The sequence below is a fragment of the Oncorhynchus mykiss genome, chromosome 4 (assembly GCF_013265735.2).
Source record: "Oncorhynchus mykiss isolate Arlee chromosome 4, USDA_OmykA_1.1, whole genome shotgun sequence".
Taxonomy (NCBI): domain Eukaryota; kingdom Metazoa; phylum Chordata; class Actinopteri; order Salmoniformes; family Salmonidae; genus Oncorhynchus; species Oncorhynchus mykiss.
The window spans coordinates 33442122-33469206 of record NC_048568.1 but is presented as its reverse complement, the minus strand read 5'-3'; the positions used below and the strand labels follow the sequence as shown (position 1 = coordinate 33469206).

At 42.2% G+C, this 27085-nt stretch overlaps 1 protein-coding gene across 1 annotated transcript in view; it reads left to right on the top strand.

Moving 5' to 3' along the window:
- Window positions 1-27085, top strand: part of LOC110521084 (dynein heavy chain 8, axonemal) — a 58370-nt gene that overhangs the window by 220 nt on the left and 31065 nt on the right. The window contains exons 2-54 of the mRNA XM_036976478.1: window positions 181-315; window positions 466-550; window positions 758-909; window positions 1098-1287; window positions 2620-2783; window positions 2918-3094; window positions 3212-3325; window positions 3414-3521; window positions 3691-3792; window positions 3880-4026; window positions 4119-4316; window positions 4459-4535; window positions 4847-4946; window positions 5052-5171; window positions 5282-5417; window positions 5514-5701; window positions 5778-5858; window positions 5977-6093; window positions 6190-6309; window positions 6886-7027; window positions 7142-7239; window positions 7333-7439; window positions 7587-7686; window positions 7768-7897; window positions 8109-8278; window positions 8717-8843; window positions 9009-9244; window positions 9340-9444; window positions 9572-9685; window positions 10616-10678; window positions 10821-10921; window positions 13600-13737; window positions 13921-14161; window positions 14345-14544; window positions 14662-14815; window positions 17682-17845; window positions 17915-18017; window positions 18104-18208; window positions 18652-18813; window positions 18976-19200; window positions 19320-19492; window positions 19585-19763; window positions 20367-20554; window positions 20669-20755; window positions 20881-20988; window positions 21088-21222; window positions 21309-21470; window positions 21649-21895; window positions 22155-22396; window positions 22706-22846; window positions 23069-23300; window positions 23534-23676; window positions 25223-25357. Of these exons, the coding sequence (XP_036832373.1) occupies window positions 181-315; window positions 466-550; window positions 758-909; window positions 1098-1287; window positions 2620-2783; window positions 2918-3094; window positions 3212-3325; window positions 3414-3521; window positions 3691-3792; window positions 3880-4026; window positions 4119-4316; window positions 4459-4535; window positions 4847-4946; window positions 5052-5171; window positions 5282-5417; window positions 5514-5701; window positions 5778-5858; window positions 5977-6093; window positions 6190-6309; window positions 6886-7027; window positions 7142-7239; window positions 7333-7439; window positions 7587-7686; window positions 7768-7897; window positions 8109-8278; window positions 8717-8843; window positions 9009-9244; window positions 9340-9444; window positions 9572-9685; window positions 10616-10678; window positions 10821-10921; window positions 13600-13737; window positions 13921-14161; window positions 14345-14544; window positions 14662-14815; window positions 17682-17845; window positions 17915-18017; window positions 18104-18208; window positions 18652-18813; window positions 18976-19200; window positions 19320-19492; window positions 19585-19763; window positions 20367-20554; window positions 20669-20755; window positions 20881-20988; window positions 21088-21222; window positions 21309-21470; window positions 21649-21895; window positions 22155-22396; window positions 22706-22846; window positions 23069-23300; window positions 23534-23676; window positions 25223-25357 (7668 nt within the window). The remainder of the gene's footprint in view (window positions 1-180; window positions 316-465; window positions 551-757; window positions 910-1097; window positions 1288-2619; window positions 2784-2917; window positions 3095-3211; window positions 3326-3413; window positions 3522-3690; window positions 3793-3879; window positions 4027-4118; window positions 4317-4458; window positions 4536-4846; window positions 4947-5051; window positions 5172-5281; window positions 5418-5513; window positions 5702-5777; window positions 5859-5976; window positions 6094-6189; window positions 6310-6885; window positions 7028-7141; window positions 7240-7332; window positions 7440-7586; window positions 7687-7767; window positions 7898-8108; window positions 8279-8716; window positions 8844-9008; window positions 9245-9339; window positions 9445-9571; window positions 9686-10615; window positions 10679-10820; window positions 10922-13599; window positions 13738-13920; window positions 14162-14344; window positions 14545-14661; window positions 14816-17681; window positions 17846-17914; window positions 18018-18103; window positions 18209-18651; window positions 18814-18975; window positions 19201-19319; window positions 19493-19584; window positions 19764-20366; window positions 20555-20668; window positions 20756-20880; window positions 20989-21087; window positions 21223-21308; window positions 21471-21648; window positions 21896-22154; window positions 22397-22705; window positions 22847-23068; window positions 23301-23533; window positions 23677-25222; window positions 25358-27085) is intronic.

The following is a 27085-nucleotide window of genomic DNA, read 5'->3' as shown; positions in this document are numbered from 1 at the left end:
AATGAAGGTTCAGCTGCCCAGGGCTATGTGCTCACAAAGTCACAATTGTAGCTGCTATCACTTCATAGTATAATACATTGTTTTACTGTGGGCTGCTACAGTCCCACCTTACACTCTGTTTGCCTGATGTGCACAGTACACCACCCCATTTAGAGTAACGTTGACACTTTGTCCTTTCAGGCCAGGTACAAGGAATCAAGAGAAGCTCGAAAAAAGCTACTTACCTCTGGGCACAAATACATCTTTGAGATCTTGGCTGACAGGCTCTCCCTCGAACTACAAGCAGTAGAAGAGTTTGTTTTAGATGCTCCTTCTGTGAGTAGAACTGTAATTGATATGAATCCCAACAAGCTATTGAGGTTCCCTATGAATTGTTGTTGTTTGGTCAAATTCTTTAACCTTTACCTGCTTGATGAACAACAAAGATCTGAAATATCTTGTAGACACTCTGCTCTCCCCCCACAGTTGGCACCATTTGATGATTTTTTTGCCAAAGGAGGAAGTAAAACCATCGCATTTGTCTACCAAGAGACAGAAGTCCCAGGAATAGGTTAATGAAGGATGATTACCTCTGTATTTCTTCATGACATAAAATGCATACTATAGAGCCACAGTGGCACCAATACATTATTGTTATTCATAGATTTTTGTGAAATAGATATGAAACATTTTATTGTCTGTTTATGTCACCTTTCACTCTGACCCAGACCTTTTAAACGGCGCAAGTTCAATTCAACTGAATTTTATTTTGTTTTAGAGTGTGGACGCACCTTTCCTGGAACTGCAAAAGGAGCCATAATAATGAGACTATTTTTAGCCAATTTGTCTGAGACATGTCTGACAGGATTGTGCCCATTCTTTGTACGAACTAAAATTGACGTTCCTGTCAATATAAAAAACATACATGAGGTGAGATATTCTATGGAAGATCTACGGAAGGTAGAGATTTCTGAACTGAAGGACTAAGATTTTGTATTTTGTACATATAATCTATGATAGCCTCATAATAGGTCCATATTGAATACAAAGGAATGCTCTAATCATGAGTTTTCTGACTGTTAATGCTTGGTCAATTTCCATTCCCTTTCTTTTTGTAGGAGATTTATTTTTCTATGCTAGATGCCGCTGAGGGTCTATTAAAAGGCACCAGGAATCTGTTGTCAAAGATTATGATGCCAGCTGTCTGTGCAACAGAAAACTGGGGTGCCTTGAATCAGTCGAAACATGGAGAGAAGGATAAACAAAACTTCAAAGACACAATCACTCGTTATATTCATTTCCTAGATGGTGAGAGAGTTACAATAATAAAACAAAATTGTGCACACGCACTACTGTTCAAAAGTTTGGGGTCACTTAGAAATGTCATTGTCTTTGAAAGAAAAGCAAAAAAAAATGTCCATTCAAATAACAACAAATTGATCTGAAATACAGTGTAGACATTGTTAATGTTGTAAATGACTATTGTAGCTGGAAACGGCTGATTTTTAAAATGTAATATCTACATAGTAGTACAGAGGCCCATTATCAGCAACCAAGAAATTTGCCAAGAAACTGAAGATCTCGTACAGCTCTAACCAGAATAGAAGTCCTCAACTGGAAGCTTCATTAAATAGTACCCGCAAAACACCAGTCGCAATGTCAAAAGTGAAGAGGCGACTCCGGGATGCTGGCCTTCTAGGCAGAGTTGCAAAGAAAAAGCCATATCTCAGACTGGCCAATAAAAAGAAAAGATTAACATGGGCAAAAGAACAGACATCGGACATAGGAACTCTGCCTAGAAGGCCAGCATCCCGGAGTCGCCTCTTCACTTGACGTTGAGACGGGTGTTTTGCGGGTGAAGCTGCCAGTTGAGGACTTGTGAGGCGTCTGTTTCTCAAACTAGACACTCTTATGTACTTGTCCTCTTACTCAGTTGTGCACCGGGGTCTCCCCCTCCTTTCTATTCTGGTTAGGGCCAGTTTGCTCTGTTCTGTGAAGGGAGTAGTACACAACGTTGTATGAGATCTTCAGTTTCTTGGCAATATCTCACATGGAATAGCCTTCATTTCTGAGAACAAGTATAGACTGTTCTTTGTTTCTGGCCATTTTGAACCTGTAATCAAACCCACAAATGCTGATGCTCCAGATATTAAACTAGTCTAAAGAAGGCCAGTTTTATTGCTTCTTTAAGCAGAACAACAGTTTTCAGCTGTGCTAACATTATTGCAAAAGGGTTTTCTAATGATCAGTTAACCTTTTAAAATAATAAACTTGAATTAGCTAAAACAACGTGCCATTGGAACACAGGAGTGATGGTTGCTGATAATGGGCCTCTGTACGCCTATGTAGCTATTCCATATAAAATATGCCGTTTCCAGCTACAATAGTTATTTACAACATTAACAATGTCTACACTGTATTTCTGATCAATTTGATGTTATTTTAATGGACAAACAGTTTGCTTTTCTTTCAAAAACAAAGACATTTCTAAGTGACTCCAAACTTTTTAACAGTAGTGTACACACACAGTAGGCCTACAGCATCATTCAATTATTGTTTTCTGCATGCTTTTGAGCTGACAACAAGTCTAATCAGTTTGTTAAACGTAGGCAACACTTTGATTTGTATGATGTACTGCAGGAATGCAAGCATGCATTGAAGGCACTGTTCAACTGAAGACGGCCTCAAACATTGAATTCGCCAGGCTGGTATCCTTTGAAGACGTAAAAGCAGCAGCAGCAGATGTTGACATGGTGCATCAACTCGAGGAAGCGTTGATGATGTGGTACAAACAGATTGAGCAGGTACTACACAGTATGACTGTCTATGTACTATGAACCTACACATACTGTACCACGGCACAAATGTGAAAAAATTACTTGCCAATCCATAGTACTTCAAGTCTTCTGTTCTTCAACTCTATTTCTATGACCCCCAGGTCCTTACAGAGAGTGATCAAATGAGGAAAGAAGCTGATGCCTCAGGACCTTTGACTGAGTTAGAGCACTGGAAGAGAATGTCGGCCAAGTTCAACTCTATCATTGAGCACATCAAGGGCCCCGAGTGCAAGGCCGTGGTCAATGTACTCAATATCAACCGCTCCAAGACTCTAAAGGTACTATCATCACTTGGCTGTCTTCCTGAAGTGGCAATGAAAATGAAATGTTTACCATTACATGCTCCAACAAAATGTTGACATGTTCCTGTTGTTGGTACATATTATTTACTTTAGTTGTGGAGAGAGCTGGATGCCAGAATAACCGACTGTGCCAACGAGGCAAAGGATAATGTGAAATTCCTGTACACCCTCGAAAAAGTCTGCCAACCTCTCTACAACTGTGACCCGGTAAATAAGATGATTAATTAGTCTTCATTATTCTGATTTGAAAGGTTTTATTCTAATTGATTTCACAAGTGAACATATTTTATTTCAGGTCACCATGGCCAAGAGCATTCAGAACCTTATCAATGCCATTCGAATGATCCACAGTGTGTCACAATATTACAATACATCTGAACGAATGACTTCACTCTTCATCAAAGTAAGTACTTTCTCTGTATTCCATCAGAGATAATAAAAAAGTTAATGGAATTATTAATTCTTTAACAAATTACCCACATGGCTTTATCAGCTATGGGAACTGACATGGAATTGAATTGAATTGGAGCACATGTATTTAAAGCTTGGTTGTTGTAATATTTGTCACTCAGGTCACAAATCAGATGGTTACAGCATGTAGAGCATACATTACTGACAACGGCACCTCTGGAATTTGGGAACAGGATACACAAGACATCATCAAAAAGATACAGGTGATTGATGATGGCATCAAAAATATGGTCAATTCTACCCCTGATTTACACTAGGTTTGAGTTTTGACCATTTTGGGGGGTTGATAGGACTGTATCTACTTGTTCCGGGAGTATCAGTCCTGCTTCCACAAGACAAAGAAACAAACCCTGGAGAGGCCTGGGGAGAAACCCTTTGAGGTGTCAGAGATGTACATCTTTGGCAAGTTTGAGGGTTTCTGCAAGAGACTGGAGAAGGTGTGTACATCATTAATGCAGCCAACCTTTTCCATAAAAAAACAGAAGGCCTGTTGCTATACATTTGAGATTAATTTCTTTCTTGTTTTCAGATCACTCGGATGATCACTGCAGTAAAGACCTTCTCTGTCCTGGGACAGTCCACCATTGAGGGTATAGACACTCTGGCTTCCAAGTTCCAGAACATCTACTTGACCATGAAGAAGAAGCAGTATGACATCCTGGCCCCCAGAAAAGCAGAGTTTGAGGTGGACTTTGCAGAGTTCATGGTTCAGATAAGCAACCTCGAGGCATGTTTTATTCAACTTGGTTTGAGTAGATGAGTCTAAACTGCTTTGTTTTGTTTGTAGGCAAAGAAAAGCTCACAGCTCAACATGTTGTCAGAGTTCTAATTCCTAATTCTAGGATGTTGTCGTCCTTTATCTTCTTTAGAACCAGCTCCAGATGTTCATGAATTCCTGTTTCTCCAAAATCCTCTCGTCTCAGCATGCCTTGTTCTTTCTGAAAAGGTAGAAAATATCACTCAAACTATTTTAATAAAAATACGTCCGGGTTCTCCCCAGGAATTTAGGGGGCAGTGCCCTACTTTCGACTCAGATATTTAAAAGTTTTTTTTAACAGGTGTAACCGCCATTCCCTGCAATCTAGACCCTTAAGTGATAGCAAATATAGTATGTACCAGCACCACTCTTACATTCGTTGGGTAGAGCCATGTAAGAGTAGTCTACCTCACAAATGGAATTAGCATGCTGGTATATTTAACATTTTCAGAACCAACTCTGGAAATGTTACTTTGACATATATTTGTTATTGTCTGTAGATTTCAGAAGCTGAACATGCCCTGTCTAAAGACAGAAGTCTCAAGCACAGTTGGGCTTATTCTTCAGCACTACGTCTCAGAGCTGGAGTCTGTCAAGAAGGTATGTTTATAAATGTAATCCTTAGTCCTAAAAATGGTCAGGTAGCCTATAGGCACAGATGCATTATGGATCAGACTTGAGCACAGTTTTTCTTTATCCATGCAGCTCTACCAGATTCACAGAGAGGACCCTCCATTGGCAAGGAACATGCCCCCTATAGCTGGCAAAGTCCTCTGGATCAGACAGCTCTACAGGAGCATACAGGAACCTATACACTACATCGAGGTAGGTTCAAACTTCACAACATGACCTGTAAGATTTCTCTTACAGTTTCAGAAATCTACTAAGAATTTAATCTACTGAAAAACAACACTAACTGCGAACACATTCTACAGAAAAACTCAGAGATCCTGTCGAGTCCAGAGGGAAAGGACGTGGTGAGAATGTACAACCGGACTGCAGCTGTGTTTGTGGAGTTTGAGCTTCTCTATCACAGAGCCTGGATGAGGGAGGTCTCACAACTCCAATACGGTCAGTAGCCTATCCATTTGTCTCATCTGATCTGAATTCATTTATTTTTCTCATATTTCACAAAATATGCACATCTTTCCCCTTCTTTGCTAACAGCTTTACAAGCAACCTTATTAGTCCGCCACATGGACACAGGAAAACTACTCGTCAACTTCGATCCCAAAATCACGGAGATAGTGCGAGAGACAAAGTGCATGCTGAAGATGGGTCTGGAGGTTCCTGATCAGGCTCTGCGTCTGGTCAAGACAGAGTGGTCGATGAAAGCCAACAAACTTCGACTGGAGGTAATATCCTAGACAATGCAGAGTCACAGACATTCAATGAATTGAAGAACCATATTGCCCAGATTTATTATTGCAGACTTTACTGTGCAACTACGAGGTCACCTGTGAGAAAATACCTGCAGTTTTCTACAACCTGATGGCATCCAAGATAAAAAATGTAAGAAAGTTAAAATGGTCTAAAATACAGTATGATCCCTTGAAGGAGAAATGGCACTGTTTGGAGACTAGCTAGTATTACCTCATAAAGTCATTTCTGTTGTTTGTGGTCACTTTAGGTCGAGTCTGTGCTTCGCCACGGCTTGGTGTTACTCAACTGGTCATCTCTCATCTTGGACAACTTCTTTCATAATGTTGACACCGCCATGTCTGAACTTAACCATCTCCTAAAGAAGGTACACTGAAAATACTGCTGTAATCATTGTGGAGCATTTAGTTCAAATTAAATACTTGTTGCTGAGTCGTGCGCTCTGCTTTGTGTTTCTCTTCAGGTGCGAGACATCTGTGAGATGCACATTGATGCCGTCCTTCAAGACATCTCAGAGACTGTGCTGATCGATCTCCCAGAGGACAGGCCCTCGTCACTGCAAGGCCTCATCAGCACCAATGAGGTATGCCCATCTAATGGGCGGCAGGTAGCCTAGTGGAGTTCAAACCCCCGAGCTGACAAGGTACAAATCTGTCGTTCTGCCCCTGAACAGGCAGTTAACCCACTGTTCCTAGGCCGTCATTGAAAATAAGAATGTGTTCTTAACTGACTTGCCTGGTTAAATAAAGGTCAAATAAAATTTAAATTTAAATTTATGAGCATTGGGCCCGTAACTGAAAGGTTGGCTAGTCGGCTAGGGGATTCGAACCAGCAACCTTTCGGTTGGTGAAAAATCTGTCGATGTGGTCTTGGAGCAAGGCACTCAACCCTAATTGCTCATGTAAAGGATGTAAATGCAATGGGGAGACCTCAGTGTGCAGCTTACTTTAGTTTATTGGACTTTCAACATTATTGCAGGTTTTTAAAAACAGTTGTTACATAAATATTGAATAAATAAGACAATAGTCTGATCCAAAGTTTTTATAATTCCTAATCGTTAATTGCAGCTTTAATCAGTTCCTATGACCGCCCCCTAAGCACTACCTGCTTGTCAGATTTCTTATTCTTACCATGAAATTGCTATGACTCTGTTTTGTAGAACCAGTCAAAGGAGTGGGCAGACATTTTGGACCACAAAAGCAGACATGTTGAAGAGGCAGTGAAGGAGCTGATTGAGATATTCAATACTATTTACGAGTCAAAAGAAGTCAAGAAACCTGTGGAAGTACCAATTGTTAAAGGTATTTTATGAAAAACCCTGTAAAGAACCAGAAACTCTTAACATCTCATCCCATCAACATACTCATACATAAACATCCTCATCAAATTTAAATGTAAGTCATTTTGTATTCCAGAGCGGAAGAATGTGGCATTCTCAGAAGAAGTTAACACCTCCATTGATGATGATCATAGTGATGACAAAGAATCTGAGAAAGAAGATGACTTTGAGAAGGTAAGTATCTAACTGCACTGACTCCACCAAAATATACTGTACATTTGTGAGAACAGGACACTTCAATGCTTTTAACAACAATCCTGATCCTAGGAGTGCAAAGAGATGTACGCCTGGTTCAGCACAAAGCTACTTGACGCCTTGGTCAAAGCAACAAGGTTATCTCTGGACACTTTGAAAAGAAGAATCTTCGTTGCGACGTAACTATGCATGAGTTGTCATGTAGAGTATTATCCCTTGGTTTAGCTAAAAGAAATGCATTGCAGCTGTATAGTGCAAAATGTTGGCCTGATATTCTAATTTGAAGGAGTGTAAAGATTTTTAAAGAGTCTTACTTCTCTGTTCAGCTTGTCAGCAAGAAAGGGACGTTTCAGCCAATCACAACCAAGCACAGAGGAGCTGGTGACTTTTATCAAATCCGAAGTCCACCTGACCATACCCAACGTGGTGAGTTCATTTTAGATTCAATTTGAAATAACAAAGTCCCAAATCAATGTTATATAATTACATTTTTACATTTTGCACCAGGTGATGGTGCCCAGTTTGGATGACATCCAGCAGGCCATCAACCGACTGGTCCACCTGGTGCTGGAGGTGAGCCGGGGAGTGGCCCGTTGGGGACAGGAGCACCACCATGAAGACAAGCGCAAGTCTGGCAGTAAGATTCAGCCACCATCTTATCTTACCACTAAACACAGATTGTACATATCTCCACTTGGGAAAATTCACTGTTAGAATTAGGAATCATACAACTTCCCAGGATATCGAATACTGTATTTTGCAGAGTTCTTTGAATTGTGTTGACATTGATTACACAATGAGTATTGATGACATGAATGAGTATTTAACTTGAGTTGTTTTCTCAGCAGGGAAGCTGAAGAACTTCTATCAGAGCGTAGCTGAACACAAGGACATTTGTAAGCTGGTGGTCCTCCTCACATCAGCAGTCAACTCTCTGAGGAAACCGGCCAGTGATGTTCTCAAGCAGTTCCATCCCTTCAAGGTGGTCTGGGCCGAGGACAGACAGATTAAGGTCAAGGTGTGTCAATGCAAGTCACAAACTTTTTTTTCTAGTTACTATTTGCTTGTTTACTACTAAGTAAGTTGGCATGTAATAATATACTAATTTGGTGGGTGCTGATATTTATTTATCTATTTCACACGTGCAAGTTTGTATTATACGCATGTGTGAACTGGAAAGTTTTTTTTTGTATATCCCAACTTCCTCTGAGACACCTTCAGAGATTGGGGTCACGGCCAGGATCAGCCATTATCAACGTAGACCCTGGAGTAATTAGGGTTAAGTGACTTGCTCAAGGGCACATAGACAGATTTGGGAATTCGAACAAGCAACCTTTCGGATACTGGCCCAACACTATAACGCTAGGCTACCTGCCACCCATATTCGGTGCAATTGTTTTTTGTTGTTTTTTTCCCTTCTCACTAACCTTTTGAATCTTAACTATTCTCTGAATAGGAGTTCATGGACAGCAACCCCTACCTGACTCAGATCAAGTCTGAAATCCTGCACTATGTGGCATTCGAACAGGAGATTGATGAAATCAAGCCTACCATTATTTTGGGGTGCATTGAAATGTCAACAGGTATGGCGTTTACGAACTAGGCCTTTAACTCTTGAAGGCTTAATGAAACCTTCATAAGCCCTTTATAAGGCCTACATACTGTAAATGCTTCACAAGTCTTTGATACTTTGTGAACCACAAATAATTAGCCAGCTATCTTTTTGTGATCATTTCCCTTTCTTGTAGCTCCGCTGAAGATGTCTCTGACAGTCGAGGCAAAGGCCTGGAAGAAGCTCTTGTGCAAGTACCTGAATGAGCAGTACAAAAAGAAAATGATGGAGATCATGACTTTCACTGGAGAACACCTGAAAAAGCTCTCCAGGCCTATCGCAGACCTGGAGGATGTGCGTTTCGCCATGGAAGCCCTGTCCAAAATACGAGACTCCGAGATCAAGATAGACATGACCCTGGGACCCATTGAGGTATAAGTCAAACTACGGCTTGTGATTTGTGGATTGCAATGGTAGAAGATTTCACAGACACATTTGTTAAGTACTTTTCTCATACTATCTGCTAGGAAGCCTATGGGATTCTGAATAGATTTGAAGTGGAGGTGACCAAAGAGGAAGCGGAGGGGGTGGATACTCTCAGATACTCCTTCATCAAACTGCAGTCCAAGGCGGTCCGTTGTAATGGTTTACCACTATACATTTATCCTATGGAATAACTCATGTTTGCAACTCAGTTGTAGATGTTTGACGAATTACCTACAGTATTATGGCGTCAAAATAGCAATTTTGCTTCCCCAGAGATCAGTGCAAGACGAGCTGGTTCGTGTGCAGCCCAAGTTCAAACGGAACCTGTTGGAATCAGTCACCGTTTTCCAAAAGGATGTTGTGATGTTTACAGATCAGTATGAACTGGTAAAGAAGAAATAAACACATTGTATTTATTTACCTCAGTTACCATACAGTAGATACATTGCATTCGGAAAGTATTCAGACCCCTTCCATTTTCCCACGTTTTCTTATGTTACAGCCTTATTCTAAAATGGAATTAAATCGTTTTTTTGACATTTTAGCAGATGTATTAAAAATAAAAAACGGAAATACCTTATTTACATATGTATTCAGACCCTTTGCTATGAGACCCGAAATTGAGCTCAGGTGCATCCTGTTTCCATTGATCATCCTTGAGATGTTTCTACAACTTGATTGGAGTCCACCTGTCCCACAGTTGACAGTGCATGACGTTGAAGGACAGAATTGTGTTGAAGCACAGATCTGGGGAAGGCTACCAAAAAATATCTGCAGCATTGAAGGTCTCCAAGAACACAGTGGCCTCCATCATTCTTAAATGGAAGAAGTTTGGAACCATCAAGTGCTGGCAGCACGGCCAAACTGAGAAATCGGGGACGAAGGGCCTTGGTCAGGGAGGTGGCCAAGAACCCGATGGTCACTCTGACAGAGCTCCAGAGTTCCTCTGTGGAGATGGGATAACCACCCAGAAGGACAACCATCCAATTAAATTGTAGAAAAATCTCAAGGATGATCAATGGAAACAGGATGCTCAGGAGCTCAATTTCGAGTCTCTAAGCAAAGGGTCTGAATACATATGTAAATATGGTATTTCTGTTTTTCATTGTTAATACATTTTTTTTTAAATTGAAAAAACAGTTTATGCTTTGCCATTATGGGGTATTGTGTGTAGATTGATGAGGAAAATGTTTCATTTAATACATTTAATACATTTTAGAATAAGGCTATAACGTAACAAAATGCTGAAAAAGTCAAAGCGTCTGAATAATTTCCGAATGAACTGTAGGTCATTCTTGGGGTCATTGTTTGTTGCAGGAAGGCCCAATGGTGCCTGGGATAATTCCCAACGAGGCCAGCACCCGGCTGCAGATCTGCCAGGTAACACTAACACACATATCACTACATCACACACACACACACACACGTCTTTCACATGACGCGTATAAACACACACAAAAGGGTTTTACAGCAAGTAATCTTCACAGATGTGTTGCATGCGTCTTTTCCTCCATATTTTCAGGCCAGATTTGACGACCTGTGGAGGAAATTCATCACCTACTCGTCAGGAGAGCAGCTATTTGGTTTACCAGTCACAGATTATGAGGCTCTGCAAAAAACACGGTACACTCTAATGGATGTTATTCACCATAGACTTACACTCAGTTGCCAATTTATTAGGTACACCCATTTAGTACTGGGTAAGACCCTCCTTTGCCTCCAGAACAGCTTGAATTCATCAGAGCATGGAAATGTTCCTCAATGTGTACCTTGGGAACTAACTTGTGACAGGAGGAAAACATTCCCCACACCATTACACCACCTCTACCAGCCAGTACCATAGACACCAGGCAGGATGGGGCCATGGACTCATGCTGTTTACGCCGAATATTGACTCTGCCATCAGCATGACGCAACAGGAACCGGGATTCGTCAGACCCGGCAATGTTTTTCCACTCCTCAATTGTCCAGTGTTGGTGATCTCCTGCCCACTGGAGCCACTTCTTGTTTTTAGGTAATATGAGTTGAACCCGGTGTGATCGTCTGCTGCAATAGCCCATCCGTGACAAGGACTGAGTTTTTGCATTCCGAGATCCCGTTCTGCACACCACTTGTACTGCGCCCACCTGTTAGCTTACACAATTCTTGCCATTCTTCTTCGACCTCTCATCAACGAGCTGTTTTTAGTTTGTCGCACCATTTTCTGTAAACCCTAGACACTGTTGTGTGTGAAAAACCACGGAGGCCGGATGTTTCTGAGATACTAGAACCGGTGTGCCTGGCACAGACGATCATACCGCTCTCAATGTTCAATCGAACAGTAACTGAATGCCTAAATGGATCTCTACGTGCTGTATATAGCACGCCACGGCCACATGACTCACTGTCTGGAGCTAACCATTTTCGTAAACTGGGTGGTGTACCTAATAAACTGCACACTGAGTGTATATACAGTACACCACATATTTAGACATACTTATTTATTTTATTTTACCTTTATTTAACCAGGTAGGCAAGTTGAGAACAAGTTCTCATTTACAATTGCGACCTGGCCAAGATAAAGCAAAGCAGTTCGACAGATACAACGACACAGAGTTACACATGGAGTAAAACAAACATACAGTCAATAATACAGTATAAACAAGTCTATATACGATGTGAGCAAATGAGGTGAGAAGGGAGGTAAAGGCAAAAAAGGCCATGGTGGCAAGGTAAATACAATATAGCAAGTAAAACACTGGAATGGTAGTTTTGCAATGGAAGAATGTGCAAAGTAGAAATAAAAATAATGGGGTGCAAAGGAGCAAAATAAATCAATAAATTAAATACAGTTGGGAAAGAGGTAGTTTTTTGGGCTAAATTATAGGTGGGCTATGTACAGGTGCAGTAATCTGTGAGCTGCTCTGACAGTTGGTGCTTGAAGCTAGTGAGGGAGATAAGTGTTTCCAGTTTCAGAGATTTTTGTAGTTTGTTCCAGTCATTGGCAGCAGAGAACTGGAAAGAGAGGCGGCCAAAGAAAGAATTGGTTTTGGGGGTGACTAGAGAGATATACCTGCTGGAGCGTGTGCTACAGGTGGGAGATGCTATGGTGACCAGCGAGCTGAGATAAGGGGGGACTTTACCTAGCAGGGTCTTGTAGATGACATGGAGCCAGTGGGTTTGGCGACGAGTATGAAGCGAGGGCCAGCCAACGAGAGCGTACAGGTCGCAATGGTGGGTAGTATATGGGGCTTTGGTGACAAAACGGATTGCACTGTGATAGACTGCATCCAATTTGTTGAGTAGGGTATTGGAGGCTATTTTGTAAATGACATCGCCAAAGTCGAGGATTGGTAGGATGGTCAGTTTTACAAGGGTATGTTTGGCAGCATGAGTGAAGGATGCTTTGTTGCGAAATAGGAAGCCAATTCTAGATTTAACTTTGGATTGGAGATGTTTGATATAGGTCTGGAAGGAGAGTTTACAGTCTAACCAGACACCTAAGTATTTGTAGTTGTCCACGTCAGAGCCGTCCAGAGTAGTGATGTTGGACAGGCGGGTAGGTGCAGGTAGCGATCGGTTGAAGAGCATGCATTTAGTTTTACTTGTATTTAAGAGCAATTGGAGGCCACGGAAGGAGAGTTGTATGGCATTGAAGCTTGCCTGGAGGGTTGTTAACACAGTGTCCAAAGAAGGGCCGGAAGTATACAGAATGGTGTCGTCTACGTAGAGGTGGATCAGAGACTCACCAGCAGCAAGAGCGACCTCATTGATGTATACAGAGAAGAGAGTCGGTCCAAGAATTGAACCCTGTGGCACCCCCATAGAGACTGCCAGAGGTCCGGACAACAGACCCTCCGATTTGACACACTGAACTCTATCAGAGAAGTAGTTGGTGAACCAGGCGAGGCAATCATTTGAGAAACCAAGGCTGTTGAGTCTGCCGATGAGGATGTGGTGATTGACAGAGTCGAAAGCCTTGGCCAGATCAATGAATACGGCTGCACAGTAATGTTTCTTATCGATGGCGGTTAAGATATCGTTTAGGACCTTGAGCATGGCTGAGGTGCACCCATGACCAGCTCTGAAACCAGATTGCATAGCAGAGAAGGTATGGTGAGATTCGAAATGGTCGGTAATCTGTTTGTTGACTTGGCTATATAGGTAATGTAGGTTTATATACAATACATCATTGGTTGTAACTTGTAGAACAATGATATCACTGAAATAATGAATGTCTATGATGTTCAACACTCCTTGTTTCATCAACAGTGTAGATAGATGACACGATAAAGATGATCCTATTTCTTTTTTCACCATAGAAAAGAGTTGAGTTTACTCCAGAAGTTGTATGGACTCTACGACACAGTGATGGCCAAAATTAGTGGATACTATGACATTCTGTGGACAGAGGTGGACATTGAGGCGATCAATGCAGAGCTTTTGGACTTCCAGAATAGGTACTGTACTTTTGCTGTCATGTTATATTTCTGCTGATTCAGAATGGCCTTGTTGTTTCCTTTCCGTATTCATTAGGGCGTGAAATGAACATTTGTTTGTTTTATTGGACAGTACCTTCTTGTTTCACTCTGTTTTTTTTGTGTCTACTGTTGTTGAGATGTAACAGATCGTTTGACCACTAGGTGTAAGAAGCTGCCCAAAGGCCTGAAGGACTGGCAGGCATTTTTGGACCTGAAGAAGAGGATCGATGACTTCAGCGAGTCTTGCCCCCTGCTGGAGATGATGGCCAACAAGGCCATGAAGCAGAGGCACTGGGACCGCATCACCGGCCTGACGGGCAAAAAGTTTGAGGTGGAGTCAGACACTTTCGCCCTGCAGAACATCATGGAGGCAAACCTGTTGAAATACAAGGAGGATATCGAGGTTAGTGTTATAATACACAATTCAGTTAAATATTTATTACAGGAAAATCCATGATGATGCAAGTTTGCTTATATTTGTTATTTACAGGCTTAAAGCATGATTTAATCTTTGATGTAGGGTTTCTGTAGTGGTCTTCCCCACTGTTTGACATGTTAACTGTCATGTCTTGTTGTGCCGCCTCAGGATATCTGCATCTCGGCGGTCAAGGAGAAGGACATCGAGGCCAAGCTGGCCCAGGTGGTGGATGTATGGTCCAGTCAGTCTCTGAGTTTCATGACCTTCAAGGGCCGAGGAGAGCTGATGCTAAAAGGTACAGAGACCTCTGAGATAGTCGCTACCATGGAGGATAGTTTGATGCTGCTGGGATCATTGCTGAGCAACAGGTATGAACAACTGACTTGGCTATAGATAATGACCTTCAGTTGATCAAAGTCAGGTTTTGTTGTTGGTAGAATGGTAATGCTGCCAGAATCTTACCTTGCCCTTATATCTTTGCATAGATACAATGCTCCGTTCAAGAAAGACATTCAGAACTGGGTCTTCAAGCTGTCTACTTCATCTGACATTATTGAGCAGTGGCTTATCGTCCAGAACCTGTGGGTGTATTTGGAGGCTGTGTTCGTGGGAGGTGACATTGCCAAACAACTGCCACAGGTACTGCACAACTGCCCATCTGCAGATTAGCAAAACATTTGATTTATGCATCTTGATCATATAAAAGATCTCCACACTTTATGAACTCAGCTCTTGTCTAGCAAAACATAAGGAATATTGCACAATATTCAAACATACGGTCAAAAGCTTGGACACACCTACTCTTTAAAGGGTTTTTCTTTATTTTTTACTATTTTCTACATTGTAGAATAATAGTGAAGACATCAAAACTATGAAATAACACATATGGAATCATGTAGTAACCAAAAAAGTTTTAAGCAAATCAAAATATATTTTAGATTCGTCAAAGTAGCCACCCTTTGCCTTGATGACAGCTTTGCAGAATCTTGGCATTCTCTCCACCAGCTTCATGAGGAATGATTTTCCAACAGTCCCTAAGGAGTTCCCACATATGCTGAGCACTTGTTGGCTGCTTTTCCTTCACTCTGCGGTCCATCTCATCTCATCCCAAACCATCTCATCTGATGCAGCACCATCACTCTCCTTCTTCCTTCTTGGTCAAACAGGCCTTAAACAGCCTGGAGGTGTGTTTTGGGTCATTGTCCTGTTGAAAAAATAATTATATTCCCTCTAAGCGCAAACCAGATGGGATGGCGAGTCGCTGCAGAATGCTGTGGTAGCCATGCTGGTTAAGTTTGCCTTGAATTCTAAATAAATCACTGACAGTGTCACCAGTAAAGCACCCCCACACATCACACCTCTTCCTCCATGTTTCACGGTGGGAATCACACATGCGGAGATCATCCGTTCACCTACTCTGCGTCTCACAAAGACACAGCGGTTGGAAACTAAAATCGCACATTTGGATCCATCAGACCAAAGCACAGATTCCTCCTGTCTAATGTCCATTGCAAGTCTCTTCTTCTTATTGGTGTCCTTTAGTAGTGGTTTATTTGCAGCAATTCGACCATGAAGGCCAGATTTCCACAGTCTCCTCTGAACAGTTGATGTTGAGATGTGTGTGTTACTTGAGCTCTGTGAAGCATTTATTTGGGCTGCTATCTCAGGTGCAGTTAACTAATGAACTTATCCTATTCAGCAGAGGTAACTCTGGGTCTTCCTTTCCTGTGGCGGTCCTTATGAGAGCCAGTTTCATCAGCGCTTGATAGTTTTTGACTGCACTTGAAGAAACTTTAAAAGTTCTTAACATTTTCCGGATTGACTGACCTTCATGTCTTTTCTCTTTGCTTATTTGAGCTGTTCTTGCTATAATATGGACTTGGTCTTTTACTAAATAGGGCTGTCTTCTGTATACCACCCCTATCTTGTCACAACACAACTGATTGGCTCAAACACATTAACAAGGCACGCTTGTTAATTGAAATGCATTACAGGTGACCTCATGAAGCTGGTTGAGAGAATGCCAAGATTGTGCAAAGCTGTTATCAAGGCAAAGGGTGGCTACTCTGAATAATCTCAAAAATAAAATATAGTTTTTGGTTACTACATGATTCCATATGTGTTTTTTCATAGTTTTGAGGTCTTCACTATTATTCTAGAATGTGGAAAATAGTAAGATTAAAGGACAACCCTTGAATGAGTAGGTGTGTCCAAATTTTGACTGGTACTGTACAGTCGTGGCCAAAAGTTTTGAGAATTACACAAATTTTAATGTTCACAAAGTTTGCTGCTTCAATGTCTTTAGATATTTTTGTCAGATGTTACTATGGAATACTGAAGTAGAATTACAAGCATTTCAAGCATTTCATTTCAAGTGTCAATGGCTTTTATTGACAATTACATGAAGTTGATGCAAAGAGTCAGTATTTGCATTGTTGACCCTTCTTTTTCAAGACCTCTGCAATCCGCCCTGGCATGCTGTCAATTAACCTCTGGGCCACATCCTGACTGATGTCAGTCCATTCTTGAATAATCAATGCTTGGAGTTTGTCAGAATTTGTGGGTTTTTGTTTGTCCACCCCCCTCTTGAGGATTGACCACAAATTCTCAATGGGATTAAGGTCTGGGGAGCTTAATTGTGAGTGAGTGAGCCCACTCCCTTGGCTGAGAAGCAACCCCACACATCAATGGTATCAGGATGCTTTACTGTTGGCATGACAAAGGACTGATGGTAGCGCTCACCTTGTCTTCTCCGGACAATAAGCTTTTTTTCCGGATGCCCCAAACAATCGGAAAGGGGATTCATCAGAGAAAATGACTTTACCCCAGTCCTCAGCAGTCCAATCCCTGTACCATTTGCAGAATATTAGTCTGTCCCTGATGTTTTTCCTGGAGAGAAGTGGCTTCTTTGCTGCCCTTCTTGACATCAGGCCATCCTCCAGAAGTCTTTGCCTCACTGTGCACTCACACCTGCCTACTGCCATTCCTGAGCAAGCTCTGTACTGGTGGTGCCCCCATCCCGCATCTGAATCAACTTTAGGAGACGTCCTGGCACTTGCTGGACTTTCTTGGGCACCCTGAAGCCTTCTTCACAACAATTGAACTGCTCTCCTTGAAGTTCTTGATGATCCGATAAATGGTTGATTTAGGTGCAATCTTACTGGCAGCAATATCCTTGCCTGTGAAGCCCTTTTTGTGCAAAGCAATGGTGACGGCAGGGCTGAAATGCAGTGGAAATGTAATTTGCATGGCAAAGAGGGACTTTGCAATTAATTGCAATTCATCTGATCACTCTTCATAACATTCTGGAGTATATGCAAATTGCCATCATACAAACTGAGGCAGCAGACTTTGTGAAAATGAATAGTTGTGTCATTCTCAGAACTTTTGGCCACGACTGTATGTCTTCAATTTTAATACATTTTCCCAGCAATCATGTGTTGCATGCCAATATACTCAAATTTTCTGTTTCTCATTCTGATTCTGACATTTTATTTTGCTTTAGGAAGCCAAGCGCTTCCAGAACATTGATAAGTCGTGGATCAAGATCATGCAGCGTGCCCATGAGATCCCCAACGTAGTGCAGTGCTGCGTGGGAGACGAGACCATGGGTCAGCTGCTGCCTCACCTCCAGGAGCAGCTGGAGCTTTGCCAGAAGTCTCTCACTGGGTACGGATAAAGACTGTTTAGCATTAGCAGCTTACTCTTTCAACTGACTACGTTACTTGAACTCAACAGGTACCTGGAGAAAAAGAGGCTCCAGTTCCCCAGGTTCTTCTTTGTGTCTGATCCCTCCCTTTTAGAAATCCTGGGACAAGCTAGCGATCCACACACAATTCAGGTAACAACAGCTCTTAGAACAGCAGAGATTTGTCTAAATAATAAGAGATGCACAATGTCTCAGATAAGGGAAACTCTCTTTTCCAGCCTCATCTCCTTGGTGTGTTTGACAATGTCAACGAAGTGGAATTCCACGCCAAAGATTATGACAAGATTTTGGCTGTCATTTCACAAGAGGGAGAGAAAGTGCCGGTATGCAACATTATCAGTATGATCAAATGCAATACTCACTATGATCGTGTGTGTGTGTGTGTGTGTGTGTGTGTGTGTGTGTGTGTGTGTGTGTGTGTGTGTGTGTGTGTGTGTGTGTGTGTGTGTGTGTGTGTGTGTGTAATAATATTATTTGGTAGGTGCTTATTTTTGTCCTATTTCATAGGTGTGAATTGGAAATCTGTTTTTTTGCATATTCCAACTCTCCCTCAGAGCGTGGGGCAAGGGCCAGCCATTATCAACAGAAACCCTGGAGCAATTACGGTATAGTGCCTTGCTCAAGGGCACATCAACATATTGTTTCCCCTTTTCAGCTCCGAGATTCGAATGGAACCTTTCGCCACCCTCTGTGTGTGTGCGTGCATATGCATTTGTGTGTCTGTGTGTGTGAGTGACAGCTCACGTGTCTGTCCATGCGTTTGCAGCTGGACCACCCAGTGATGGCAAGGGGGCCTGTGGAGCTGTGGCTGGGAGAGCTGCAGATGCAGCAACAGTCCTCTCTACACTCTGTCATCAAGGCTGCTGATCTCCAGATCAACGACTCAGGCTTTCAGCTCCTCACCTTCCTCAACCAGTTCCAAGCACAGGTGGGGAGAGCAACCTAGAAATCCATTATATGAAACAGAATGATGAAGAATATCTAGGATCAATTGTCAACTCAGTATCAATTGTTGAATCATAGGATCGATCAGTTGTCAAAAATATATGTAATTAGAATAAGTGTATTGTTGATAACTTTGTTTTCTCAGGTGGGCCTGCTTGGCATCCAGATGCTGTGGACACGGGACTCGGAGGAGGCGCTGCGCAACGCCAAAGACGACAAGAAGATCATGCCAACTACCAACCAGAAGTTCCTGGATCTGCTTAACACACTGATTTCACAGACCACCCATGACCTGACCAAATTTGATCGTATCAAGTTCGAGACACTGGTCACAATCCATGTGCACCAAAGGGACATATTTGATGACCTAGTGAGTCGCTGAAAGATAAAACCACATTCTTATGTCTCTAAGTTACATTTTAGAACATTTACATTTTGGGTTTTGTGTTAAAACACAAAATATTTAAATTCTTTGCTATTCCTTATCAGGTCAAAATGCACATCAAGTCAACCACTGACTTTGAGTGGCTGAAGCAGAGCAGGTTCTACTTCAAGGAGGACTTGGATCATGTCTTAGTGTCCATTACCGACGTCGATTTTGTTTACCAAAATGAATTCCTGGGTTGCACTGACCGTCTGGTCATCACCCCTTTAACTGACAGGCAAGAGAAGATGGTTTGTGTTTGTGTGTGTGGTGAAGATCTTTCCTTAGTGAAATGTTAAATAACCATGATGTCAAACCATCCATTTATAGGTGCTACATCACACTGTCTCAGGCTCTGGGCATGAGCATGGGCGGCGCCCCAGCTGGGCCAGCCGGTACAGGGAAGACTGAGACCACTAAAGACATGGGCCGCTGCCTGGGGAAATACGTGGTGGTCTTCAACTGCTCTGACCAGATGGACTTCAGAGGACTTGGTAGAATCTACAAAGGTGAACAATCAATGCAATTGAGTTGATTTCATTGTGTCAACTCAATGGCAACAATTTGGAAGTGTGCCCTCTTCTCTATGGGCTAGCTATCATTTTGGGATGCTAATGTTAGTTGTCAATTGTCCAATGCAGTGGTTCTCAAACTGTGAGGCATGAGGGGGGGGGGGGGGGGGGGGGGGGCTCAGTCCGGGTTTAAACTTACTCTTGAAAGTTGTAATAGTCTAAATTGTGTAGTGCATAATCAGTTCCTCTTGTCACGTTAGTCATTGCATACTTTCGAGAGCTATTTATAACTTTTCCAGAAATGTCCAAATCAGCTAGCCCATGTCAGCTGTTTTTTTTATTTAAGTTTTCTTTGCACCCCATGACAAAATGTGTAGAATTGCAGGAAATAAGTTTTAAACCTGCAAAATTCTCTCCACCAACAATGGGGTGTGAACAGTTTGTCATGCTTGTGCCCATAGAAGTAGATGTGGCATGTGCGTGCGCAGTGGGGGCACGGGATGTTCCCCAATGCTGGAAGGGGGCCCCCCCCGAGTTAAAAAGTTTGTGAACACCTGGCCTAGTGTCAGTTGTTAATGTCGGTCTTCTGCTTACTTCCAGGTCTTGCCCAGTCTGGCTCTTGGGGCTGCTTTGACGAGTTCAACAGAATTGACTTGCCTGTGCTGTCTGTAGCTGCACAGCAGATCTACATTGTTCTCTCATCCCGTAAAGACCGCAAAACACAATTCATCTTCACCGACGGAGACTTAGTCAGTCTGAACCCAGAATTTGGGCTGTTTATCACCATGGTGAGTGGGAGGCAAGACAGAACAGCTTTGCCATTAGTCACTGAGTACAATCACTTTGACAAGCAGCATGTATAAAGCTTTTGAATACCAACATGTTTTCTTGTTATTTCATAGAACCCTGGTTATGCTGGGCGTCAGGAGTTGCCAGAGAACCTGAAAGTTCAGTTCAGGACTGTGTCCATGATGGTGCCGGACAGACAGGTGGGTTGAGTTCCCTTCCCTCCAGTCAACTACCATACTGGGCAAAGAGTTCCTTTAACCATATGGGATTGCAACCTACTGTGTCTTAGCTGTCGGTCAACAATGTGTTCCTCATTGTTTTCCAGATCATCATGAGGGTGAAATTGGCCAGCTGCGGTTTCATTGAAAACGTTGTCTTGGCACAGAAGTTCTTTGTGCTCTACAAACTGTGCGAGGAGCAACTGACAAAGCAGGTGAATGCAGAGGCAGTCATTCCTGTCTGTACTGGCCTTTGAAAGAACAAGAATAAATTAACTGCTACACTGAGACTGATAGTCAATCCATCCTATCAGGTCCACTATGACTTTGGTCTGAGGAACATCCTGTCTGTGTTGAGAACCCTGGGGGCCAATAAGAGAGCCCGACCTCAAGACACCGAGTCCAGCATTGTGATGAGAGTTCTGCGTGACATGAACCTCTCCAAACTGGTATGAAAAGAAACATCATCAACAAAATTATTGATCCTCATTAGTATGCTAACATATTTTGTCTCTTTGGTGCTTCTCCCTGCCAGGTGGATGAGGACGAGCCTCTCTTCCTCAGTCTGATCAGTGATCTGTTCCCGGGGATCCAGCTGGACGGGAGCACCTACGCTGAGCTGCAGGTTGCTGTGGCCAACCAGGTGGAGCTGGCAGGCCTTGTCAACCACCCTTCGTGGAACCTCAAACTTGTTCAGGTGACACTTTTACTTCTGTGTTTAGTCACAAGTGCTGAATGCACTGGTGTGTAACCAAAGATATACAGTATATACACAATGTGAATGTATGTTTAAATGATTGATAAAAAAAAAAAATACAGTAATAAAGTTACCCTCCAGAGAGGCTGAAATAAAAATGTGCTGTTGTGTGTGTCAGCTTTACGAATCGTCGCGTGTGCGTCACGGCCTGATGACACTCGGCCCCAGTGGGGCCGGGAAGACCGCAGTCATCAACATCCTGATGCGGGCCTTGAGCGAGTGCGGAACGCCCCACAGGGAGATGAGGATGAACCCCAAGGCCATCACGGCCCCCCAGATGTTTGGGCGTTTGGACGCCGCCACTAACGACTGGACTGACGGCATCTTCTCCACGCTGTGGAGGAAGACTTTAAAAACCAAGAAGGGTACAACTGTCTGACTCTGAATGCACCTTGGGATACAATATTGATATGGTTTTACCATCTGTGAGAACATTGTTAGATGAAGCAGTGTTCAAATGGTCCAACCTCTGAATAAGGGTTTTCTCTCGACGACCCAGCCAAAGAGCTTCCAAGAGAGTAACAATTAGAAACATTTATGTTGGCTAGTCAATCTTCTGTGGGTGAACAAACTAAGTACCATGTTAAATATTATGTTTTTGGGAAACACCCCTTTTTGTTGTAGGAGAGAACATCTGGATAGTCCTGGACGGCCCTGTGGATGCCATCTGGATTGAGAACCTCAACTCTGTTCTGGATGACAACAAGACCCTGACCCTGGCCAACGGTGATAGGATCGTCATGTCCCCGGCCTGTAAGCTGGTGTTTGAGGTGCACAACATGGACAACGCCTCCCCAGCCACCGTATCCCGCGTGGGCATGGTCTTTATGAGCTCCTCGGCTCTCAGCTGGAGGCCTATACTGCAGGTATAGGGCTTACGCAATAACACAAACCATCCATGTTACGGTCAAAGTGTTCCATATTAATATACTCTGTGTGGATAGTGTAAGACTTTCTTCAATAATCCAGTGAAATTGTGAACAAATCTATCTAATTGGCCATTGTGTTCAATATCAGATATGTGCCAAATGGCAATATGCTTTGTGTTATAGACAGAGTGTCAGGGTGGGGTAACTTTACATTACCGCAGTAAAAAAAAGCTTCAGATTCCCCTAATGTGCTTAATCCTCATGATGACCTAGTTATGACTAAGTATAATGTTCTGTATGCTGTAGGGATGGGCTTACAAACGCAGTGCAGTTGAGGCAGACAATATCATGAGTCTATACGACAAAGTCTTTGAGGATGCCTACGTGTACTTGAAGCAAAGCCTCAAGCCCAAAATGGAGCTTTTGGAGTGCAATTATATCATGCAGGTATGAATTAAATGCCTTCAGTATTTTGTAACCTTAATTTAACCATCACTTTGTTCCAATATCGACACTAGCATATCACTTAGAATGAAGCCTTGTATTGGGCATGCATTCTAAGTGCTATTCAAGAGACTCTTGAGATAAAGAATTTTGCATTTTCCCTTTTTTATATACATATTATTACATATGATAACTGACCCCATGTCTGTGACTATATGTGTTCAGTCAGTGAACCTGCTGGAGGGCCTGATCCCCACCAAGGAGGCGGGGGGCCTGGTCAGCAGCATGCAGCTGGAGCGCCTCTTTGTCTTCTGCCTGATGTGGAGCGTGGGAGCCCTGCTGGAGCTGGAGGACAGGGAAAAGCTGGAGGCCTTCATCAGGGCCCACGAGAGCAAGGTGGACATTCCCAAAACACAGCCCGGAGAGACCATCTTCGAATATATGGTCAACCAGAACGGTACGTTTATACATAGCCCAAAAGGTCAGAAATCATACAAATATATTGACAAAATTCCTTTTACAACCTGACCATGACGTCAAAAAAGAGTCATAATGACATCATTGCACTGTTTTGGCCCATGCCCACTGGGGCTGTTTTTCCTGGATCCCTATGTGCTTTGGTTGCTGCACAGTAGTACCGTACTGCATGTGGACAGGGCTCTGTATATGATGCAGGCGTTTCTGTTTCAGGTGACTGGGACCATTGGAATAACTATGTGGTGGAGTATATCTATCCCACTGACTACGTGCCAGATTACGCCGCCATCCTGGTTCCCAATGTGGACAACACCAGAACCAGTTACCTTTTGGAGACTATTGCAAAACAGCGCAAGGTACTCTACACACACACACAGACACATTGGGTCAATTGGGTTAAGTCGTCTTGAAAACATTGTTGTGCATTTGGCATCATTAAACTGAAGATTCATCTTTATCAAATGACTCTCTGTAATTATTATTACGCGATTAAACTGATTAATCATGTAACTGTAATTAACTAGGAAGTCGGGGCACCAAGGAAAATATTCAGATTACAAAGTTATACTTTTTCTAATATAACTTTTCAGATATTTTCATATCTGATCAATAGTCTTCTGATTAATGAATTCTTCTTTATTTTACCTCACGTTAGTCTCATTCCAAACGTTGTAAATTGTTGGTTATCTGCACGAACCCAGTCTTCACTATGAGTCATCCATACATCAATTGTCTTAAAATGATTTATTTACTAACTAAGCAATTCACAGAAATGCATAAACAAACAGTAGATAGTTACAAAGAAATGATAACGGAGTTTCTCTAGTGGGATAAACCGGCATCGCGGCTTCGTGTACAAAAGGGAAGTGGGGGTGGACTGAGATAAGACAACACACAGTTCATAATTATAACAATTGAAATGCTAATCCTTTGCACATGAACGCTCACTCATTCGGGAACAATTGCAATCAATATATACATTTACGCTCAGTGTGTCGTCGGGGTCTCTGTTGAAAAGTTTGTTTCTGTTGGAGAGTTTGTCCACCCTCTCCGTCGTGGTTAGAATGGATAGTTCAGAGTGACATTCATTCATGTCGTTATGGATAGAAGTTTCGGCGGTTGTCGGTCTTCGCGTTCAATGATACCGAATTCCTAGCTGCAGACTAGTAACTAATATTAAAGACTTGTTCTTATTCTGTCGGTATCGATAGTCTAAGAGTTTAACCACGTGGGATGGTTAAAATATTCAGCAGTCTAGTCTCAAACCTTGGCCCTCTCGTTATCAAGGTACGCTGGTCTGCAACCTTTGTCCGCTCGTAATTGAGAGCAACATGGTATGGTGATAGAAAACACAGGTAGGGTTTTATTCGGAACATCGAAAAGGGCCGTCTCATGACGCCCGGTCCTGTCTATGCCCCTGGGGGCGTGCCAAGGACTTAGTGAGACTTTTTTCAAAATCACATCACACAATTTCACAAACAATATCATCCACACTCATTAATCTTATATAACAATTAGATGTAAGCCTCATATCTGAGGCTATTATATAAACAGCTTTATGGTAATGTGGCCGTATTGTCTCCCATGAGTTTCACAAAATTGTACCAAACGGACCAGTTAGTAGCTGGATTCTTCACCGATCTTTTATACATTCTCCAGAACACAAATGTTGTTTGGACCTCAAGTTCTGTGAGGTGGAAGAAATTCCTTTGTTCTCTATGAAAATTCACTCTGTCTCTATACTGTGGCCATGAGGAGATAATTTACGACCTCTCTCTGACCACAGCAGCCTGGGTGTAGGAGACAGGGAGAGGGGGATGGGGCTTGCTGTACCCAAAGAGGGCAACGTCATGACAACATGTTGGTGTAATCAACGTAATTTTTTTTTCTCACTTTTGACAGGCTGTGTTGCTTATCGGTGAACAAGGAACTGCCAAGACAGTGATGATTAAAGGCTACACCAACAAGTACGACCCTGAGACAGACCTGTCCAAATCACTGAACTTTTCTTCTGCTACTGAGCCTACAATGTTTCAAGTGAGATATGTATACATTATATACATTACCCAGTATACATTACACCATATAGTACAGTATTACATAGCCTACATTACATAGAGAAGATGATTCAGTGCTATTGCTCAACTAATTTGGAGGAAGGATTGTTTAAATATATTTTACATTTGTATCTAAAAGCATAATAAAAGCATAATTTAAATGCATATTTATGAAATTTTGGCCTTACCCAGGCCTTATTTAAGACTCCTTAATGTTTGGTGTCATATGAAGCTCTACCGCTCGTTCTGTAATATGAGTATTTGGATTTGATATATATATATTTTTACATTAATTTATGAATATTGGAAAATATAAACATGAATATAGAAAAAACTATTTGATTTGGCTTTTTTTTTATTTATATACAGTGCCTTGCGAAAGTATTCGGCCCCCTTGAACTTTGCGACCTTTTGCCACATTTCAGGCTTCAAACATAAAGATATAAAACTGTATTTTTTGGGGAAGAATCAACAACAAGTGGGACACAATCATGAAGTGGAACGACATTTATTGGATATTTCAAACTTTTTTAACAAATCAAAAACTGAAAAATTGGGCGTGCAAAATTATTCAGCCCCTTTACTTTCAGTGCAGCAAACTCTCTCCAGAAGTTCAGTGAGAATCTCTGAATGATCCAATGTTGACCTAAATGACTAATGATGATAAATACAATCCACCTGTGTGTAATCAAGTCTCCGTATAAATGCACCTGCACTGTGATAGTCTCAGAGGTCCGTTAAAAGCGCAGAGAGCATCATGAAGAACAAGGAACACACCAGGCAGGTCCGAGATACTGTTGTGAAGAAGTTTAAAGCCGGATTTGGATACAAAAAGATTTCCCAAGCTTTAAATATCCCAAGGAGCACTGTGCAAACGATAATATTGAAATGGAAGGAGTGTCAGACCACTGCAAATCTACCAAGACCTGGCCGTCCCTCTAAACTTTCAGCTCATACAAGGAGAAGACTGATCAGAGATGCAGCCAAGAGGCCCATGATCACTCTGGATGAACTGCAGAGATCTACAGCTGAGGTGGGAGACTCTGTCCATAGGACAACAATCAGTCGTATATTGCACAAATCTGGCCTTTATGGAAGAGTGGCAAGAAGAAAGCCATTTCTTAAAGATATCCATAAAAAGTGTTGTTTAAAGTTTGCCACAAGCCACCTGGGAGACACACCAAACATGTGGAAGAAGGTGCTCTGGTCAGATGAAACCAAAATTGAACTTTTTGGCAACAATGCAAAACGTTATGTTTGGCGTAAAAGCAACACTGCTGAACACACCATCCCCACTGTCAAACATGGTGGTGGCAGCATCATGGTTTGGGCCTGCTTTTCTTCAGCAGGGACAGGGAAGATGGTTAAAATTGATGGGAAGATGGATGGAGCCAAATACAGGACCATTCTGGAAGAAAACCTGATGGAGTCTGCAAAAGACCTGAGACTGGGACGGAGATTTGTCTTCCAACAAGACAATGATCCAAAACATAAAGCAAAATCTACAATGGAATGGTTCAAAAATAAACATATCCAGGTGTTAGAATGGCCAAGTCAAAGTCCAGACCTGAATCCAATCGAGAATCTGTGGAAAGAACTGAAAACTGCTGAGTCTCTCGATGTGCAAAACTGATAGAGACATACCCCAAGCGACTTACAGCTGTAATCGCAGCAAAAGGTGGCGCTACAAAGTATTAACTTAAGGGGG